Source organism: Jaculus jaculus, chromosome 10 (assembly GCF_020740685.1).
Source record: "Jaculus jaculus isolate mJacJac1 chromosome 10, mJacJac1.mat.Y.cur, whole genome shotgun sequence".
Taxonomy (NCBI): Eukaryota; Metazoa; Chordata; class Mammalia; order Rodentia; family Dipodidae; genus Jaculus; species Jaculus jaculus.
In genome coordinates this window covers 20,146,063-20,169,157 of record NC_059111.1, presented here as the reverse complement: position 1 = coordinate 20,169,157, position 23,095 = coordinate 20,146,063, and the positions used below count along the sequence as shown (strand labels likewise).

At 43.3% G+C, this 23,095-nt stretch overlaps 1 protein-coding gene across 8 annotated transcripts in view; it reads right to left on the bottom strand.

Moving 5' to 3' along the window:
* The window catches only part of Neo1 (neogenin 1), a 185,834-nt gene extending 169,124 nt beyond the window's left edge, over positions 1 to 16,710 (bottom strand). For all 8 annotated transcript variants that reach the window (XM_004666708.2, XM_045160440.1, XM_045160436.1 and 5 more), the window contains exon 1: positions 16,551 to 16,710. In XM_004666708.2, coding sequence (XP_004666765.2) covers positions 16,551 to 16,695 — 145 coding nt within the window. In that variant the 5' untranslated portion in view covers positions 16,696 to 16,710. The remainder of the gene's footprint in view (positions 1 to 16,550) is intronic.
* Between the last annotated feature and the right edge of the window lie 6,385 nt (positions 16,711 to 23,095).

Sequence of the window (23,095 nt, the reverse complement as noted above, 5' to 3'; positions counted from 1 at the left end):
ACAGAGACAGATGAAATATCTGAACAGATCGAGCCATTCTCCCTGCCATTCAGTATGAGTATGTGATATGAGAGATGAGCTTGGCAGCCTTGTGGAGCTTGGCTCCAATAAGCCTCTCAGTATGAGCATCTCACTACCCTGAAATTGTAGATTTACAAAATATATTTTTATACAATATTTTAAGTTTTTTAATCTCATAGTCAACAAAAGAAATAATCTGTTCCAATGCTTGGGGGGAAAACTGTATGTCTGACTTATTAAGAGAGGCCACAGTAGCCTCCAATTTGATGTCCTCCTAAGATATGTTAAACAGAAACTAAGACAATATGCCAATTCTACATACTTGCTGAATTTAAAGCTAATGTCTAAAATGGCACTCCATTTGTGATAGCTTTTCATTGCTGTGGCAAAATACTCAAAATAAGTAAGTTAAAAAGAGGACAGATTTGTTCTGCCTTACGGTTGCAGAGGGTTTGCTCAGTGAAGGGCTGCTTGGCGCGATCACTTTAAGTCACTATGGCCAGGCAGAGCACCACTGCAAGGAATGCATATGGTAGCCAAGGAGAAAGAGAGGAAAGAGACAAGGACAAAACAGACCCTCCAAGAGCAAGTTCCTCTCTAACTAGGTCCCACTGCCCAACGTCCCAATAAGCTATGAGTGCATCAATGAGTAAGCCACTGGGGCAGCAGGTCAGAACCCTCCTGACCAAACCACCCCACAAGGCCACCTCTGCACATCCCTAATTTTTTATTTTTTATTTATTTATTTGAGAGCGACAGACACAGAGAGAAAGACAGATAGAGGGAGAGAGAGAGAATGGGCGCGCCAGGGCTTCCAGCCTCTGCAAACGAACTCTAGACACGTGCGCCCCCTTGTGCATCTGGCTAACGTGGGACCTGGGGAACCGAGCCTCGAACCGGGGTCCTTAGGCTTCACAGGCAAGCGCTTAACCGCTAAGCCATCTCTCCAGCCCATGCACATCCCTAATTTAACCAAGCCCAGAACACACAAACTATTGGAGGACATTTCAAATCTAAACTACATAATATCATTATACCAGGTTTTAAAAATCAGTAGTAAATTCTCACCTAGTCATATCCTAGTGAAATTTCTAAATCTCAAACCAGACATACACACACAAAAAAATCTATAAATTACATAGACTTTTAATACAGCTTCTTAGTACCAGCAAACATTGATATTATGAACATTAAACGGATGGGCGAATACTGCCTAGTGAGTTGTGAGAAAGACTAACACAGAAATTTATAAATGCACATGCTATCATGTATATATGCCAAGGTAAATCTAAAACCCTGAGAATGAACAAAGTCCATGGTTGCTAACAACCAAGTTAGTCCTAATTCCAATGACTGACAAAGAAGGCTAACTCTAAATATGAAAAAAATATGAAAAAAACTCTAGCCTGAAGAAGAGTAAGTCCACTTTTCCACAAAACTTAATCTTTTTATAAGATTCTCCAGGAAGTGTCAAACTAAAAAATCCCTGAAGTTTACTCCTGGGCCTGAGGATAACCTCTAGTGAAATTAATGTTGCATTAAAGATGCCCCAACCTCTGAAGTGAAACAATGAAGTCTTGAAAAGCGGGCATGAGAAGGCCAACAGGCATTAAAACCTGGAGCAAGCAGCGCCTTTACTGTCACCACAGGCGGAGCTGTGAGATCACCAGCCGGTGATGAGTCTATCATTTAATAATCACCTTCCATTAAGTAACAAAGGATACACTTCTGAATAAAAACAAGCCTTTCAGGAATGGCTTATAGCAGGGTGCTCACATGTGGTTTGAGTTCAAGGCCAGCCTGGGATACATAGTAAGCCCCAAGCCAAAACGCCAGCCGACCTAGGCTACAGTATGAAACAGAGAGAGAGAGAGAGACTGTGTATGTGTGTGTGAGAGAGAGAGAGTTAGAGAGACAGAAAAATGTGGAAGGCAAGAAAAGAAGGGAGAGAGGGAGAGATTTACTGATGAAGAGTATTTCTGTTCCTTTCGCCTTTAGCCTGCCTCATCTCACTCTTCACTTTACCCTCCTATTTAAAACAAAACCAAACTTAAGAAGCAAAAAGTCATCCATTTAAAAAAAAAAAAAAAATCTGCTCCTGGGCAAACCCTGAGAAACTTAGCTGAATATCCCAAACTAAACAAATGCTTATCCTCCTCACCATAAACACACTCATCTAACAACCTAATTACACAGAGCCATCAGATAAGAATATAAACCAAGTTACATCAGCGTTACCTAATTTTCATGTCTTTTTAGCTAGCTTCTCCATCTTCTATAACAACAAAAACAACAAGAATGATAATAGTTTATGTTTAATGAATGATTAAGATAAGCCAGGCTCTGTTCTAAGCATGGACACATATACACTCAGTGTTTACCTCACACAACTGGGTGGGTGGTAAGTTACTATAAATGTCATTTAAAGTAAAGAATTACTCAACGTTGTCTTTGGAAGCCTTCTCTCTCCCTGCCTAGCATCTAACCCAGGGGCCATACCATGACTGTAGGGGTTAGAGGGGAAAAAACAAAACAAAACAATCAATGTTACTTTAGCACTATTCCAGTTATTCAAGTGAATGTTTGTCAAAAGCTAGCCATTGGTAAAACAGGACTTGATTCATATTCTGGGCACTTATCTATCTTTAGTGATGACATCTTCTGCAAGCAGAGGTCATTTCCTTCCTTTGGAAGCCCAACTGCAGGTAGATCTTTACTCTAGGTGTTCTTTCTCTTTCCTAAGCAGACCTACATCTCACCCCATCCCTCTCTCCAGAGCCCAAGTTTGTTGTACTATTACCAAAATGCTCCGCTGGCCTTTTAGGCTCAAGGCGTCCAAAATAGAAATCATACCCTACCCTTCCGCGTTATTCCATCTTCCATCACAATCATTAATTACCTGAGGCTGGGCGGGTTATAAAGAAATGAGGTTTGTTTAGCTGACAGGTTTCTAAGTCCAAACAGCATGACGACAATCATAGCAAGGACCACAGCAAGGTTTGGAAGAGCACATGCAAAGGAGAGACAGTAGGCAAGACAAGAAGCCAGAGTCTAGGGCGAGGTCAGGCTCACTCTTGGGAACTCACTCGGGGCCCTACAGAGAATGCTGGTACTCTCTTCCTCGGCTGTGTTCTCAGTGGCCTTGAAGAATTAAAGGTCTTCTTGCCTCTTACCATCGCCACACTAAGGACCAGGCTTCCAACACATGACTCTAGGATACAGACTCAAACTACATCCAAATCACAAGCTCTCAAACTTGCTGAGAACGCATTCTTAATCCATTTTGCACCACATCATTAAAGTACCTTGAGCCAAACTGACAGCCAACTATTTGATTATCTAAACTTCATTATAAACAAAAATTGTTCACTCTGTCTTCAAAGAGGAACTAATATGTTTCAATTCTATTTAGTTATTTAAATCTGTAACTACAGTATTTAGCTCCCCTCTCTTCAAAACATCAGTTTTCAGGGCTGGAGAGATGGCTCAGTGGTAAAGGCATTTGCTTACAAACCCTGACGGCCTGGGTTTGATTCCCCAGTACCCACATAAAGCCAAATGCACAAGGTGATACATGTGGCTAGAGTTTGTGTGCAGTTACTTTGCCTATTTTCTTTCTTCTTTTCTCTCTCTCACTCTTTTTCTGTGTCAAATAAAATTTAAAAATCAAAGATACATGAAGTAAAACAAGTTAGCTCATATCTTCACAGGATGAATTTCAATATGTTAAAGTGACTGTGAATGCCCAACCTTTCATAAACAAAAAAAAAAATCAGTTTTCAACCTTGGAATCCACATGAAATGAACATAAGTAGTGGTTAACAAAAGTTACATAAACAAACTGACTCAATTACTTTAGTTTGCTTAACATTAAGTTAAAAATGCGAGCAGTTATGGGAGATTTTTATTTTTTATTTATTTATTTATTTATTTATTTATTTATTTATTTATTTATTTATTTATTTATTTGCAAGCAGAGGGACCCAGAAGAGAAACAGAGAATGAGAGAGGGAGAATGGGCATGCCAGGACCTCTAGCCACTGCAAACAAACTCCTGATGCATGAGCCACTTTGTATATCTGGTTTTACGTGGGAAGTGGGGAATCAAACCAGGGTCATTAGGCTTTGCTGGTGAGTGCCTTAACCACTGAGCCATCTCTCCAGTCCAGTTATGGGACTTTTGATGTAACAAAGCTTCTTATTTACAAGTGAACCACTGATTTAAGATATAAAAAGGTGAACAAATGAATTCTCAGAGACAGTATAAATCATTAAAATTTGAAAAGATACTCAGCTCCATTAATAATGTTAAAACATAAAATTTAAACAAATATACTGTCTTCTTCTATCAAGTTGGTAAAAACCAAGTCTGAAGACAGGTAGTATGCAAGCAAGGGTGTGGGCAAACAGACATACTCTAATTTGTCATTGGTTATCAGCTTTTAGGCAAAATCTGGAAGCAACCACCAGAAAAAAACAAAAAACTAACACGCATGCCCTCCTCCTACCCTATCATTTCACACCTACAAAGTGTTTGTTTGTTTGTTCTATTTTGAGTTTTTTCTGTTTTTCGAGGCAGGGTCTCTCACTCTAGCTCAGGCTGACCTGCAACTCCCTATGTAGTCTCAGGGTGGCCTCGAACACACAGTGATCCTTCTACCTCTATCTGCCGAGTGCTGGGATTAAAGGCATGTTCCACCATGCCTGGCTCTACCAAGTTATTTAACGGTATTCTTGCACACAGACATCAAGACATCTACAAAAGCAGGCTCATTATAGCATTTGTTAGCAATCAAAAACCAGGGAAGCATCAAAAGAAAGCTGGCCAAGTGGACTATATAACACATCAGTAAAATACCACATGGGCATCAAAATAACTGACAAATGTCCATCTCTCACATGGAAAGAGGTCCTAAGACAAGCCAAGAAACAGTAAGCACAGCATGACCCACTCACTACATTGTTGTATCTGTACAATTTACATAGATTATATATAAAATATGAAATTCGGGGTTTTTAAAAGTACCTCTGGGAACAGGTTTGGAACATGCATGGTTTCTACTTTTGTTTTACACATTATTTAAAATATGTAAAAAAAAATTTTTTTTGTCAAACCAACAATTAACTTTACCCAAAACTTAAAGATCCACATACCAATCAAGTTTAGCAATGCTGTCAATAAAAATAAATGTCACAGCCACATGGGTAAGAACAAGAAGACAGAGCCATGCCCTGCCACCCTCCCCTCCCTCCTCTCCTATTCACTTTCCCTTCCCTCCCATCCTAGGAATCAATCTGTTACCAGACTAATTTGAGATAAGACTCCAGAGATTACTAAGACATGTATCTCCCAGACAGCAAACGTATGTGTAGCATAGGGGAAAGGGGAGAAGCCAAGGCCAGAACAGACAAAACCCATTAGCAGTAATGGAAGAGCAAAAGAGATTTTCTTCAATCTGGCTGAGACAATTATTTCTGTTTATGAGGAAGATTTTTGTGTGCTATTCTTATTTTAAATCTCCTTTCTTGCAACTGTCACAACCTTTCATTGCTAGGAGCATTCCTAAGAAGACCCTTCTACCCATTTCTAACCAACTACGGATTTGTTAAAATGCACATAAATATGTGCTCAGAAAGAGAATCACTGGGACTCTGAGAAACTTACTTGTTTTGATGACTAAACTGTGATAAACTGCGTAGATCTGTGCAACTGAGGTGCTTATTACAAAAGAAAGTTATCAAAAAAATTTCTGGACACAATCCCTTGAAACAATACACTATACAAATTTAAAACTAACAGCCCCACCTCAAACTTCAGCTGCTCTCAAGAATTCAAAAGATCCTCACATTTTAGCTATGGTATGAATAAAAAATTATATATTACACTTATGATTTATTATTCCATCCCTAAATTTGTACATTATAATGATATTATCTTAACTATACCTTGTATACAAATTGTTTATTTAAAAAGTATTTAATTTATTAGAGAGAAAGAAAGAACGGGTGCATCAGGGTCTCCTCTCACTGCAGATGAACTCTAGACACACACCCAACTTTGTGTATTTGGCTCTAGGTGGCTACTGGAGAATTCAACCCACACTATTAGGCTTTGCAAGCAAGCAACTTTAGTCACTGAGCCATCTCTCCAGCCCATTCTGCTGATTTTTTTTTAACTCACTTAGTCTGCAGCAGAAATACACTCTGTATTCAATGTCTACATAGAATTGTTTTAAAATTTCACCCTGCTCAGGACTCCTCAGAAGTTTCATCAGCTATGACCGAGCAGTAATGAAAACATCACCCAGAAGACGTGGAGGCAGCTGTGTCCAGGCGGCTGCTCTATGGTTGCTCATATACTCTAACCTCCCAGGAATCGCTCTGAAGAAACGAAAAGTAACTCCTTCTTGAGAACCCTAGTCTACTGGCTTCCCAACACTGTTAGGAGGAGGAAAAGCCGCCCGATCACTTGACCAGCAGTGACACGAGGACTGCGGAATGTTTCCCAGCTACAGCAGTAGAGGCACTTTCTCCAAACCAGGTTACCCATTACCCATCTTATCTCAGCCATTAGACCCAAGGCTTCCTGAGGACAGAGCGCATCTGATTCATCTTCCTGTCTACAAAGTGCATAGCTAGCTCAGTGCACAATGAGTCCTCCAAGATAGGTTTGCAATGAGCCAAAAATACTGAAATTTTTAGCTCAAGTTATAGAAGAACTGTCTGACTAAAACCAAAATTTTAGTTCTTGCTATAAAACCATTTCAAAGGTTATTTCTAATGGTCCTTTGAAAGATGAAAAGCAAAGACATACAATCTGATGTCCAGGCTCCCCAACTACTAACTCCTTATGGAGAAGAATTCAAGCACCGATTCCAGTAAAATAAAACCCATGAGGTGGCCATGGTGGACATGCCCCATCTGCAATCCCAGTGTTCAGGGGTCTGGGGGAGGGAACTACGAGGGCCAACATAGGCTTAATGAGACATTGTCTCAAACAGAGGAATATAAAACCACCATACCTTTCTGCCCTTTCTTTTTTACAAAAAGAGGAAGGGGAAAAAGCAAATGAAAACTTGCTCATTTTAGCCAGCTCTGTAACCTGGTCAATTTATACATAACCTACACCCCTTCCAAGCCTGAGTAAGCATATAATATTTCTGTAAATAATGTAACTTAAAATACTGCCCAATTACTTAGCACTGAACTTCTGTTTTGTGAACTCAGCCTTCAAGCTATTTTTTAAATAATCTGATGAATAATTTTCTTTTTGTTTTGTTTATTTTATTTATTTGAGAGCTACAGAGAGAGAAAGAGGGAGGGAGAGAGAGAGACAGAGAATGGGCACGCCAGGGCTTCCAGCCACTGCAAATGAACTCCAGACACATGTGCCCCCTTGTGCATGTGGCTAACGTCGGTCCTGGGGAATCGAGCCTCAAACCAGGGTCCTTAGGCTTCACAGGCAAGTGCTTAACCACTAAGCCATCTCTCCAGCCCTCAAGCTATTTTTATACATGTAAGATGAAAGCTATACAATCATTTACAAGCAAAGTAAAAGATTTTCTCAACCATATCCTTACTTCAGTATCAGGAGAAGAAAAGATACTCAGTAACTTTAGCACTTGGGAATGGCAAAAAGGTAATTCTCCTATCCAGAACAGGAAATGACCTGAATTCAAGCACAAGAACTAAACAGGGGTCATTTAGCTAAGATAAACCAACTCCTCAATTGTAGATATCAAGCTAAAAGACACGGTAAAAGGGACCTCTGGGATTATCTATTAACTAGCCGCATACCTCAGTTAAAAGATAAAACACACTAGATCTGTAATTCAAAATAATGACCTTTATCATTAAAAATTCACAAATAAAGATGAAAACATCTGTTTAAAAACATGAAAGTTTTAGGGCTGGAGAGATGGCTCAGCAGTTAAGCCTGCAAAGCCTAACAACCAGGATTCGGTTCCCTAGCACCCAAGTCAGAGTGGTGCATGCATCTGTAGTTCATTTGCAGTGGCCGAGGCCCTAACATGCCCGTTCTTATTCATTCTCACTCTTCTTCTCTCTCTCTCTCCCCTCCCCACTCTCACTCCTTGCATTTTTTTATAATGAAAGTTTCAGTTAATGGCTTTTGATTTTGAGGTGCCGGGGACTGAACCCAGAGCCTTGAGTACATCCCAGCCAGGGGAGTGGGAAGCACACTGGCATTATTCTTTTCTATGTGTTGACAACTTTCAGGTGTTGCTTACCTCCCGCCTTCTGAGGCGGGGTCTCACAGTGTTCTCTGTGGCTCCGGCCAGGGGCCTCGAGTAGACTCTCTTGTAATCACACCTCCCTTCTTGTCTGCGGGTGTGGCTAGGGTAACAAACTCCAGGCACATCATCCTCTTACATGGGTGCTGAGGTTCTGAACCCAGGGACTCACGCTAGCACCACAAATGCTTTTCTCCACTGAGCCACCGCCCCAACCCAATGGTACTGCTATTAACGTTATCATTGCTTTTCTACAAGAAATAAAACCATGACCCCTTAGATACAGAAACTATCATTCAGGATGTGAGGGCAATCTGGCTGCAACGCCTGTCACCCCACTGATCGCCAGGGCTGATATGGCTGACTAGGCGGGTGTCCCCGTCCTCCCTCTGGAAGCTGCGCGTTCAGTCGAAGAGAACAAAGTTTCCCAAAAAGCGAACCGGTCTTCAGTCAAGGGCATAGGAGTAGCTGTGCCCCCCTGCTAGAACCTCCGAACAAGCTCTCAAAAACTATCATCTAGAGCCAGGCGTGGTGGTGCATGCCTCTAATCCCAGCACTGGGGAGGCAGAAGTAGGAGGATGGCTGTGAGATCGAGGCCACCCTGAGACTACATAGTGAATTCCAGCCTGAACTAGAGTGAAGCCCTACTTTGAAAACAAACAAACAAAAAAAAAAAAAAAAAACCCTACCATTGCCAGGCGTGGTGGTACACGCCTTTAATCCCAGCACTAGGGAGGTAAAGGTAGGAGGATCATCATGAGGTACAGGCCACCCTGAAACTACATAGTGAATTCCAGGTCAGCCTGTACTAGAGTGAAAGCCTACCTCTAACCCCTCCCCAAAAAAGACTATTATCTAGATTCATATCTTCAATCTCCCCAACAGGAGAAAATATACTTAGTAATATGCACAGTCATAAGAAATTTAGGCTTTGGAATTGAAAATACATAGATTAGAACTTTTTCACATGATAGCTGTGAGCTCATTCACAATTCATTAAGATTTAAGACTTGAGTTTCTCATCTGTAAAACGGAGGGATATCCTCTACTTCTCTATGCAAAAGCACATGTGACAGAGCTTGGTACACTGCCTGGAACCCTGTGACTGTTCTATAAATACTACTTTTATTGGCCACTATTAATATTAATTCATTCCCTGAAATACTACAGACAGTTCAAATAATAGTTATGAGAAACTCTGTATGTACTAGTATGGAAAGATTTCTTACACAGGTGAAAAATCTAAGTTGAAAAACATTAGGTTGTGTGATTCTATGTGTGTAAAAAGCAAAACTACACACACATATATATGCAAATTTAGGAAGGGAAATATTAAAAATGTCTATCTCTGCATTAAAAAATGAGATTTTCTCATAGTGATAAAACTTACTTATGTAATTCTATATTGTTTGACTATAAACAAACATGTATTTTAAGTAAACTGGTCTGGAGAGATGGCTTAGTGGTTAAGTCACTTGCCTGTAAAACCAAAGGACCCAGGTTCAATTCCCCAGGACCCACATAAACCAGATACATGCCCTGGTGCACCCATTCTCTCTCTCTATCTGCCTCTTTCTCTTTCTCTCAAATAAACAAAAACTAAGTATTTTTAAAATAAATAAATAAAATAAAGTTAATGTGGCAGGGATGGAGAGATGGCTCAGCAGCGAAGGCACTTGCCTGTAAAGCCTAAGGACCCTGGTTCGATTTCCCCTATACCCACATAAAGCCAGATGCACAAAGTGGCACATGTGTCTGGAGTTCATTCATTGCAGTGGCTAGAGGCCCTGGTGTACACATTCTCTTTATCTGTCTCTCTCACTCTACTAATTAATTTTTAAAACAAAAATTAAAGTTAATGTGGTGACAAAGAAACAGGATATGCTAAGGAAAATATCTAAAGTTATACATATCCCAAGGATGCAACTATAAAAGATAAACCACATGGTAGATAGCAACTACAAAGAAATATTAAACCATTATGCTAGTGGATCTGAATGGCTTTTTGAAAGTTCTTTTTTCTTAGTGAAAAAAAAAAAAACCTTTTCATTATAAATGAAAAGTGGTCTCTATTTTAAAACCATCTTTTCCTTAATGGTGTTCCCAATTTAAAAGCTTAAACAAACTCTTCACCTCACTTAGGTCTCTGGCCAATATGACTTTACCTCTAGTCATTTCCCCTATTCTTCTGTTGTGGATGCAGCACTACCCAGAATCCTAAGCACCAAGGGCATGGTGTACACTTCCCTATCCTATCGAATGCACTCATCAAATATGGTATCCGGGAGCAAGACTATGATGACATGGAGTCTCCATAGAATAAAATTTATTAATGCTAGCTTCATGTTTCCTGGAAAGTACAGAAAGCAACAATGACCAACTGAGACGATAGAAAAACTATACTTTCAAATAATTTAAACAAATCGGTCAAGGAAAAACACTAAAACTATTCTACGCAGATGCAGTACTTCACAGTTTGTAAGAAATTTTACATTTCCTCTTTCTAGTCATCCAGTTAGGTAGAAAAGCTATTACTCTTACACAACTGGAGTGCCAGGTCATGCCCACCAGTCCTTGCCTCCGTGTATGTCCTTTTTTGTTAATCTCACACCATGTGTTCATTGTGAGACAATTTGCTCAAAGCAGTCACATTTCTTATACATGCTTTGAGCAGTCACCCAGAGCTAGGTGATCTCTCCTGTGACTCATCTTAACAGACAGGTACAGCAGAGCATCAGTCCTTCTCTATGGAGAACTCAGGAAGAGCAACAGTCTTTCCAAAGGTGACAAAACTACTAAATACTAGGATAGCCGCACATCTAGGAGGAAGACCGAGCACATAAAGGGTCAGAAAACTATGGGAAGAGCCACTGACGTGAGGTAGGGATGGGATGTAACACCACACATGACACACATACAGTTAAACAGAATTCTGCCAGATATACGAAGGGCCATCATATAAAGGAATCCTATCGCTGCTGTATGACCCTGAGGGCTTTAAACAAACAAAAAAGCAACTCTGCATTCGTTCAATGAGCGTTTACAGGTATCTACTGTGTGCCAGATGCTGCAGGCCTACTAGTGATATAAAGGGAAGACAATGCAAAAATCCTCAGGAAGTTAAGACTAGCAGAGGAGACAAGAAGGTAATATAAAATGAAAACTATTCAGAAAGCCATGGGAGCACAGCGGGTGACAATTCTGAGGGAGGAGACAGTAGGAAAAGAAGTCGATGAGAGGAGTTTCAGAAGTGGAAGTGGCTTTCATGGAAGGAAGAAAGGAAGAAAGGAAGGAGGGAGGGGGAGGGAGGGGAAGAAAGAGGGAAGAAAGGAAGTCAAGAGGGAAGGAAGGGAGGAAAGTCAGCATGCACAAAAGCACAGGGGCTTGAAGCTCTACAATTAGTTTGGAGGAGAACACAGCTACATAAGGGAGTGACAAAAGGGGGAACTTTAAATTGGGGTTAGGGGTGGTAAACACAAGATCTCCCAATCGCTATGCCAAGGGGTTTAGACTATGGAACTGCGCAAGCTGTAGAAGAAATACACTTTTGAGAAGGAACGCCATGCCTTGAAATATACTTCAAAAAGTTGATCCCGGTAAGAGGACACACTTCTAGAAGGTAATAGTAGAGACAGAGATTTATTTTGGAGCCATAGTTTCTAGTACAGGTGGAAATCAAGATGAAAAGCTACAGACTGGGCTGGAGATATGGTTAGGAGTTAAGGCATTTGCCTGCAAAGCCAAAGGACCGGGGTTCAATTCTCCAGTACCCTCAAAAAGCCAGATGCACTAGGTGGCACATGCATCTGGAATTCACTGGCAGTGGCTAGAGGCCCTGGTGTGTCCATTCTCATTCTCTTTCTCTCTCTCCCTCTCCCTCCCTCCCTCTCTCCCTCTGTATCAAATAAATAAAACATCTTTTTAATTTACATACTGAAGAAATCCTAGGAAATAATACAGAAATGAGGGAATGAAGTTGTCTATAGATTTCAATCTGGGATAGTGGATCAGCAGCAAGGGCCAAGGCAGGTGACACAGAAGACAAATCCATGCAATTATTCCAATAATGTGACAACCATGGGTGAGTAACGGGTTCATTACTATGAGGAGGGAAGCAGGAGGGAGGAGGAGCCAAGGTGAGTTTACCTTTGTACCTGTATAATGCAAGGTGCCTATTTAGTGAGGGTTCCAAGTGGCACATGAAAAGTGGACTAGGAGAGTCACTAGCTGACAGAGAGCAATGGAAGACAAGGAGAGGGCATACAGAATGAAGCCATGTTCAAGTGGGTGAAAGAAAAACCTGACTAAGGACAGAATCACGAGAGAAGCAAGCAATGAACCTAGTGATCAGTTGATGCTGATAAAGGGAAAAAAAAAAAATCAAGAGTGGGGAGGAGGAACATTCTATTAAATGTAGTGCATAAAGCAAGATTTTACAACAGAAGCTATTAAAAACAAAAATGGACCACATTGTAAGGTTAACAACGACATCATCTATAGCTGAAGACTCCACATACTTGGGCTGCAAGGCCACTGAGAAATTCTGCTGGAACTGACCTGATAACCTCCTCCTTGTAGACCAGCTGACAGAAAGCTGGAAGAAACCATTCTACATGTTGTTCAATGGGAGAAAGAGATATCACCAGTGAAGATACTCAACAGTGGACACTGCAAGCCTTATATTTGGCCAGCCAGGCCAAAAGAGCCAATGGGTGCAATAGCGGCACATCAATCATGGTGGAAACCAACTGCCCTCTAATTGAACTGGAGGCCCACTCCATGGGAGGGAATACACCCCTGATACTGAAAACTTAAAACAGGGGTAGTCATGAGCCCTAGGGGTGTAACGTCTGCTGATGTCTGGATAAATGTATATACTATGCTTATCAAACTACCCAGTAAGCACTTCTCTTAATATTCATACCCTTATATTAATGCTACTCTCACTTTTGGTAGAGAATCTTCTCTTTTCAGATGGCAGTGACCTTGGGATGACTCAGAAGTGGAAAGAAGTGACTGGAGTACTGAGTAACATCTTGATCACACCTTCCAAGGCTCAGTGTCTAAGCGGAAGAGGTGGTGGAAAGAATGTAAGAGCCAAAGGAAGGGTAGGACTCCTTACAATGTGCTCCCTCCAGACATAAAATGGCCTGGATGTCCATGACCTCACAGTGCCTGACACTACCTACACAGACCATCATAAGAGGAGGAAAAGATCATGACATCAAAATAAAAGGGAGACTGACTGAGATGGGAAGGGGATATGATGGAGAATGGAATTTCAAATGGGAAAAGTGGGGGGAGGAAGGGTATTACCATGAGATATTTTTTATAATCATGGAAGATGTTAATAAAAATTGAGAAAAAATGAAAAAAAAAAAAACTAAAAGAAACATCAGTCAAAAAAAAAAGAATGACATCATCAACTACATGCCTCAAGCAGCAGCTGTGGGTGCTCCAGGAAGGGTATCAGCTTGAAACCAAAGACTTGCAATGCACAGGGAATGATGGCTAAGGACCCCACGAAACTTTTCCATAATATGCCTTCCCTCCCCAAAAACTCATTGGGTGCCTAATCATTTCCAAGCCTCCACTTTGCAGACCACTTTCTGTCATTAGCCTTTCACTCTGTTTTCCTCTATATCCAAATGTCCAATGGGGAAACACTTGCTGATCCTGTGTTCCCACACATCCATTTTCCTCTGTCTTTTACTACTGACTGAACATCTTCACGCTCCTATCACCCCTCAAAACCGTCTAATTTATCATCTGCAAAAATAAAATAAAAGCACAGACAATTGACATATGATTTACTGACAGCTTGCTCCAGGTGCTGCCTGCTCAGTTCTCCAGTCCCTTGATCTGATCTTTTTTTTTTTTTTTCATTTTCTTTATATATTGATTTGAGAGAGACAGAGAGAGAGAGAATGGGCGCACCAGGGCCTCCAGCCACTGTACCAGAACTCCAGATGCACGCGCCCCCACATGCATCTGGCTAACATAGGTCCTGGGGAATCCAGCCTCGATCCAGGGTCCTTAGGCTTCACAGGCAAGCGCTTAATCCCTAAGCCATCTCCCCAGCCCCCCTTGATCTGATCTTGTCCACCAAGGCTCCTGACAGAAGGAACCATCCCTTGCTTACTGCAATCACTTCTTTCACTTTTGTAATTCGGCAAACAAGGGTTAATGGAAACTATTCTGGAGGAAGAATTAGTCCTCCCAACTACATCCTTAAGTGGACCTCCCCACCTCTAACACATCATCCCTTCACTCTCACTCAGGTAAAGTCACCTCAGCACACTTTCTCAAATCCATTCTACTCTGTAGTGTTTATCACACGTAGTTAATTATATAATTAATAGCTGGCTATCTTTCCTACCTACACACCAGACTGCAAACTCCATGAAGGCTGAGAATAGCTGCCTTAAACTTCACCAGTGCAAAATAAAAACCCACTGACTGAGTTAATGTTGAACAGATGTGAAGATCACTTAAGAAACTCACATTATTTTTAACCTAATAAAATAACCTGCACCAATTTACTGAAAAAACAAAACTTTAAACAGAAACTCCACCTACTACCTCAAATGCGTATAAGATGAGCTACATATATTCACATATAAAATTAAACAAGAGGAAGAGAAACTAGTTTTCAAAAATTGTTAAATTCCTCTTGCCCATTCTCATAAAAAGAAAATTGTTTGGCTACCTACAGTTTGGGTGTGAAAGGTGTGCCTGAAAATTTGTATAAGCTGAAGGTACAAGAGCACATCGTGATATCAGTGATGCTAATTTGACACTAAATGTTGTTTAGTTAGCTGTTTAGACACTCCACATGGGCACTGTGGACTTAAAACCGTTCTTTGACACTGGCAAAAGTCATTAGCTATATCTGCATACACAAAGACACACAGTTTGCAAGAAAATCAAGCTTATCAGCCAAGTTGTACTACAATGTGGTTTTAAGTGTTATTTCACTGGAATGGGGGGGGGGGCGAAGCTCTGGTTTAGCAATTTCAAGATACCACTGTGTCTGTGTCTGACTTGGGAAGTGTGAAAATTGTATGTCTCATGCAAGTAAGTGAAAGTTTCTGTCAAGTTTTATGGTATACCACCTTGGGCAAACAATGGTAGCAGAGTCCATGACAATTTGCCCTTCAATAACTGTTCCCTGATCTTCAACTATACCAGTGTTTTAATTTTTTTTTGCTAACTGGCCCCCTTAAATAAATAGAAATGCAGGTGATTCTGTAATCTATGAAATGCAAAACATGAAATAAAAAAGAAACTAAAAATAGCTTTTGGTGTCCAACGTATTTGTACATTACCACTTAAAAATAATGGATATGTATTTCAGATCAGATGTTTGGAAACTTCCATAGGTTAAGGGTGGGTAACAAGATGTAAATATAGTTGTAATCCCCAGGAAAGGCACATTTCATAACGGAAACGCTAAATGACACAATCACCTGGAGCCTGGAGCCACTCACCGGAGGCATCCTCGTGGCTAAGTCAACAGCACTGATCGCTAAGGGACAAGTAAACTCCCCTCCGCCAAGACACCCCCTCTCTTTTCCACAGGCTGCAATCCCTGCACCGAAGAGTCCCTCCAGACCCGCCAGGACTTTCAGAAGCTGGCAAACCCCATACATAGCCAGATGAAAAAAAAAAAATTAATAAAATAAAGAATAAAAAGAACTCAAGCCCCCCTCCTCCTTCCTTTCCCGAAAATTAATGAATTGGCCTCGCGATTGTTGATTTAATGAGGTGTGTAGTGGCCTCTACCGGTGCCTGTGTGAGCACAAGAAATGTCCCACTCTTACAAGTGGGATGAGCCTGGGGGGAGGGGAAGGAGGGCGAGGGGTGAACCTGCCTCCCATTTACAAAGCGCACAAGTAGACCCCGGGAGGGAACAACACCCCCCTCGCCCGAAGGTGGCGAGGGGGGCGGACATGGACCCCGGCGATCGCCCTTCTCTCCATCCACCCTTCCTTCTCTCCCTCCCTCCCGCGGCGGCGTTCTCTCCCTCCCTCCCTCCGCGGTCCTCCTCCTCCACGCGAGACCCTTGTCTCTCGGGCGATGGGATCCGAGGCTTTTAGAGAAGTTCCCTTCTGGATCCGAGAAACACACACACACACAGACACACAAATCACCAAACAAGCAAACACCAGCGGCACGGTCGCCGCCGCTCTCCACCACCACCACCACCACCACCCCCTTCCAGCCCCGCGGGTCAACCCCGAGCCGGGTGCCGCGCCCCCCACCCGGCCGGCTTACCTGCGGACTGCGGCGGGGAGCCGCTGCGGGCGGCGGAGCTCGGGCGCCCGAGCAGCAGCGGCAACAGCAGCAGCAGCAGCAGCAGCAGGCTGGAGCAGGAGGAGGAGGTGCAGAGGAATCGCCGGGCGCCCCGCTCCGCCGCCATCTCTTCCCGGAGAGTGAGCGGCAGCGGCGGCGGCGGCGGCGGAGACAGCGGCGCCTCCTTCCCTGCGCGCTGCACCGCGCCGGGGCTTCCAAGCAACAGCACACGGCCCGGCCCGCGCGCTTCCCCCCACTCCTCTCGCTCTCTCGCTGGCGCGCGGGAGACTGCGGGGTGGCGGGGGGAAGACTCGGGGGCGCCTCCCTCCTGCAGGGGGCTGTGGGGACGAGGAGAGGGGAACAGAGAAGGAAAGAAGGGGGGGAGAAGTCAGTACATTCCGAGGCCCTGAGGAAAGGGGAGGTGGGGGGGTGGCGGGCTGGCTCGATCTTCCAGGTTCCAGGCGCCGCCACCCGCCGCCGACTCGGGCTCCTCCACACACACACACACACACACGCACACACACACACACACACACGCACTCACACACACACACACGCGCGCGCGCGCGCGCGCACAAGCACTCACTCACACAGGCACACACGCGCGCGCGCACCGGCGCGAGGGGGGCGGAGACCGCGGGGACGGGGAGCCGGAGCGCGCGCCGCCGCCGCCGCCACCCACGCGCACGCGCACGCGCGACTCCCTCCAGCAGCACGCTCTCCCTCCACGCCGCCTCCCCTGCGCACGCACGCACGCACGCGCGCACGCGCTCCTCCTCAGACACCCCCCCCCCCCCCCCCCGCCACCCATCGGCTCCACTCCCGGCTGTCGCCCCGCGCCGGCAGCAGCCACCGCGGCGGCCGTGGGGGGAGAGCCGAGGTTTGTGCAGCGCTCCAGGGCTGGCGGCCAAGGCTCGCTCCCCTCCCCCCCCCACCACCTTTCAAGGGTTCCCGGAGCCGTGGACGCGGGCAATGGGGTGCGCGCGCCGGGCGCTGCTGCTGGCGTCAGGGAAACCCCGGAGAAGCGGATCCTCCTCCTCCTCCTCCTCCCGCGTCCCCGCCTCCTCACTCCGGGGACAGATTTTTTTTATTTATTTTATTTTATTCCCCCCCACACACCCAACCCCCGCTTCGCTCACCTCCTCGGACGCTTCACGGTGAGGAGACCGGAGGCGAGAGGAGGGACACTCAGGGAGTGCAGGCGGGGGGGGGGGGGCGAAAATAAAAATAAAACGCGAAGCAGCGCCGCTCCAGCCTCTTGGCCTGGGTCTCTGTATATATAGAGAGCGAGCGAGCCTCGGAGGAAACCCAATGGCCTCCGGCAGGAAACCTGGGTGCGAACAGGGGTCGGCGCGGGGATTTATGTGCTCGCCAAAAACAATACGGAGCCCGCCGGGCTCTCGCGGCGACCTGGCGCGCCCGGCTCCGGTGGGAGGGGACCGTGCGTCCGAGCGGGCCAGCGCCGCGCTGACCTCCCGCCGCCAGGCCCGGCCGGCTGTGCCCTGGCTGCGCGCTTTCCTCCCCCCCCACCCCCCGGCCCGCTCCGGCCGGTCGGTCGGTGGGTGGGTGGGGAGGGGAGGGGTTCGGGGCCCGCCCGCGCCCCCACACGTCCGCGCCGATCGTCCCCGGGAGCCAGGGCGGCAGACAAAGGTGTCCCGGGATCCCGCTTTCTCCATCCCGTGCCGAGGCCCGGCGGAGCCCCGTGACTCTCTGTCCCACCCGTGCCCCGCGGGGAGGGGACTCTGTAACCTTTCACCTAGGGCCTGGCGGGGAAATTCACATGTTTTTGTACCTGGAAATTCACGTGGCGGGACTTGGCCTGAGAGCGAGGAAGCCACGGGGTGTGATTTATTGATTTTTATAACGCGTTTCGGGAGTCGCGTGATCGCACCCAGCTATGTGAACCCGAACTTAGGAGGAAACAGTTGGTAGTGCCCCTGAGGACGGGGGGCGATCGCGTTCTGACGTTGCACCCGTGGAGAGCTCAACACGAGGTGTTCCTCCAGGGTTCTTTAGTCGTAGGGTTGGTTTGCTCGCAGGAGGTGGATTTGTGTTCACGCTTCTCGGCAGTCAATAACCTAGACGCGTTGTGTCCCACAAAGAAAAAAAATAAAAATAAAAGTACTTTTCTAACACAACCCCTGTGCCTTCTCTACTTACCTTCTTCATATATTTTATTTTATTCCAAAGTGTCAAAATAAAGAATATAAACCGTGGGGTTAGCCCTGGGCCGGAAGAGCTCAGAAAAGTTTAGATCATAAAAACAGTCAAATTAGGAGCCCCCTCCACACACAAACACACAGTTCTTTGAAACAATACTTAAAAGAGCAAACACAGCTTACTCTTTTCTACTAGGGAAAGAATTTAAATATCTTTTTGTTTTGGTTAGAGTTATTAACCAGAAAAAAAAAATTCCTAAATACCCCTAGTTGACCTGTTAAATTAGAAATAGATTACCTCCCAATTACTTCACAAGTATTTGCTTAATTAACCTTTAATAATCACATCGTTTTCTGAGATAATTAATGAGAAATGCTCTTTGGCAACTATAAATTATCTTCTAAATGTTAATTTCTGGCCACCTAAGGCTGAAATTTTTTATATCAAAATATATTGCCGAGCGTGGTGGCTCACGCCTTTAATCCCAGCACTCGAGAGGCAAAGGTAAGAGGTTCACCATGAGTTCCTGAGATTACATAGTGAATTCCAAGTCAGCCTGAACTAGAGTGAAACCCTACCTCAGAAAAAGGAAAAAAAAAAAAAAAAAAAAAAAAAAAAAAAAAAAATATATATATATATATATATATATAATGCGACTTCTAAAATGAAGCTTACATTTGTCTCCAGAAAAATATGAGTTTGGCTAATAAAATAACTGACTGATTTTCATGTATTTTATAAACTGTCTTATTTATCAGGCTACTGTGTATATTGAGTTTATATTAAAAAGTTTAAAGCGGGAGACAGAGTGACAAAATCATATATTTCTGACTTGTGACTAGATCAAAATTTTTATAAAACACTGTCTAATAAACTACTAATAGATGATCCCGGGATAAAAAGGAAGAGATTCTAGCCGGGCCTGGTGGCGCACGCCTTCAATCCCAGCACTCGGGAGGCAGAGGTAGGAGGATTGCCATGAGTTCAAGGCCACCCTGAGATGACAGAGTTAATTCCAGGTCAGCCTGGACCAGAGTGAGACCCTACCTTGAAAAACCAAAAAAAAAAAAAAAAAGGAAGAGATTCTGAATCAATTCAAGAGTAAGACTATAAAGTAATCCAACCACCCTTCAATTCAGATCTTTCATTTTAATGTTAATGTCATCGTTGACATTACTTTTTAAAAGATCATTTGGACTCAGTTAACCTCTCCTTTGTGTGTGTGTGTGTGTATGTATGCATTTGTAAGGCATATATGAGAAAAGGTTTTTTCAGTCATCTCATTCATCATTCTCATCCTCTGGAACAAGATTTTCAAAAAAAAAAAAAAAAGCCTCAGCTCACAGTTATACTTCCAAGCACATTTTTATGTAAGTCTAAACCATAAGTCTATGAAGAGCTATTAAGCCATTGCTGAAATTAGCACTTTTTTTCAATCTCAGTAAAGTCAGAGGCTCATATTCAAGGTGTGGTGCACAAAGAATCAGTTAGAGCAAAGAAAACAGAGTGACCATTGTAGGTTAGTGTTGCTACCAAAGTGCAGGCCAAAAATAACTTGACTTGTGAAATTTGTTGTAAGTATATTTTGATATAAAAAATAAATAAGTTAAATCCCATGGATACAAAACTTGGTAGGACTCTTATTCTCTGAAGTAAAGGATCTTTTTTTTTTTCCAGCAATGGAGAGGCAATAGAGTTGAGTGTTTTTATTGCTGCCAGTAATGAGATTCTGCAGCTAATTCCCCAGCTGAATACCAGTACACAAGGTAGAGAAGGAAGCTATCCCAACAAGTGAAGGGATCACAGGATAGGACGCTTCCAAGTTGTGGCAGATTTCAACTAGGAGTTGCTTATGTCTCCAGAACATTACTTTCTTCTGCATGGACATTGGTATTTTTACATTTGTCCTTTATATTCCACTAGATGAGGTTTTTTTTTTTTTTTCCCTCTCTTTCAAAAGCCACCTGTTCTAGGGAGCCATGTTTGATTAATCCTAATTAAGAAAGATATGTGCTCCTTAAGGACAAACCTGTGCAGTATGTGGCTTGTTATAGGTGACTCAGTTAATTACATAATTACATATCTTCAGTTCAATTACAATATATTAATCAAATCAATATTATTGAATACCTTTTTTTCATGGAGAAGAGTGACTTGGGGTTGGAGTAATGACTGGTTAGAGGGCACTTGTACAAAGCCTGATGAGCCTGGGTTTGAGACCCTGGTGCCCACGTGGAGCCAAATGCACAACGTGGTACATGCATCTGGAGTTCATTTCTAGTGGCAGGAGGCCCTGGTGCACCCATACTCACTTTCTCTGCCTCTTTCTTTCTGTCTCCTCTCTCTCCCTCTCAAATAAGTGAGTAAAAAAATAAAGATACATACATATTTTTTAAAAAAGAAGTATTGACTATAAGTTTACAGATGCACAATCTCAACCAATAAGCCCATGTATACACACACACACATACACACACACATCATTGAACCAAATGAGAAGAGCTGTTTGACCAGGTATTACGATGGATGCTAAGGTAACACAATCATTGGTTCATCCCTTTAATATTTATAAAGCACTTACAGTACCTCAGGTCCTGCCCTGTGTTAAGTGACTCCCATGACAAGTCTGATTGACAAGAATTCCCAGCTTAGCAGAAAAGATAAGGCACGTAGGAAAGCACAGTAAGAGCATCTAACATAACTAAATTGTGGGTAGAGGAAGATGGGGAGCAAGAGATGCTGCTGTCTGAAGATAGGTATGGACTTAGTCTGCACTGGAAATTGAACTCAGACTTGCATTGTAGAAAAAAATTATTCAGACTGCTTTTAGAATCTAAGTGGAAAGGAGATAAGAGCAAGAAAACCAGTTCATGTTTTGCTACAATAGTCTAGGCAGAGATGATGGTGACATGGACTAAAATGGAACTCAGAGAAATGAATAGGTTAAAGGACTAGGAGATGATGATAGATAAATACATTGACACAGATAGATATCAAGGGTGGAGGGGAGTGGGGATGTGGGTGATTGACTTCAGTGTGTGCAAATGAAAGAAGGTCCTGGTGATCACAGGAGAAGACAAAGGAGGAATGGGTAGATGAAGGACTGAGTTTAACGTGCAGTCAGATTTAGATTTAAAAGGACCTGTTGTTGGGCACTGAAGTTAAAAAAAAAAAAAATCCAGTAAAGTGTGAGTTATGTGATCCCGGAGTTAACAGGAAGCTAAAACTACAGAAATGAGCTATTAACATATGTCATATATGGCTGAATATTAGGGGAAATCTCTAATTTTTCCAATTAAAACTTACCCTTCCAATACTATTTTTGTGGTCAACTTTCATATATGAGCCTTTAGAGATACAGATGGAATAATCTGGACTCTTATATTTAATGGATTATACTTGAATACTTTAAGTTACATAATATGAGAATATAACTTTTTTGTAATTTTGTTTGTTTGTTTGTTTTGGTTTTTCGAGGTAGGATCTCACTCTATCCCAGGCTGACCTGGAATTCACTATGTAGTCTCAGGGTGGCCTCGAACTCACAGTGACCTTCCTACATCTGCCTCCCGAGTGCTGGGACTAAAGGCGTGCGCCACCATGGCCAGCTGTAATTATTTTTCAATGAGAGAGACAGCAAGAGAGAGAGAGAATTGACATGCCAGGGCTTCTAGCCACTGCAATCAAGCTCCAGACCCGTGTGCCACCTTGTGCACATGTGCTATTTTGTGTTTGCATCACCTTGTGTGTCTTGCTTACGTAGGACCTGGGGCATCGAACATGGTTACTCCATCTCTCTGGCCTGAAAATGTAACTTTTAAAACAAGTTTGCTGAAAATCTCCCACAGTGTTTCTGTAACCAGCAGCATTGCGTTGTCAGTCTCTGATGTAGTTTTCCAAAACATACAATTTTACTTCCTCATAAGTTGATGTCTGAGCTGGCTCTGGGGATTTTATTCCAAGCCATATGTATCTAGTCACGTTGCATCATTCATCCTAGAATCATATTTGCCTACTGTAGTGACTTTTGAAGGCCTATGGATGAGTATATCAAACACTTGTAAATGTGAAATATCTCCCTAAAAGTAATTTCTACTCTGTTTGTGTTTGTATATATAGTATATGTACATGTGTATGCAGATATGTGTACCCATGCATGTGTGTGCAGACCAAAGAACATCATAGACTCTCAGTCTTCTAGGCCCAGCTGAATCCTTGTCTCAAGATGGCAATACAATTTGTTTCTGGGCTGGAGAGAGAGTTCAGCAGTAAAGACGCTTGCCTGCAAAGCCTAGCGACCACCATTCAGTTCCCCAGTACCCATGTAAAAGCCAGATACACAAAGTAGCAAACACATCTGGAGTTTG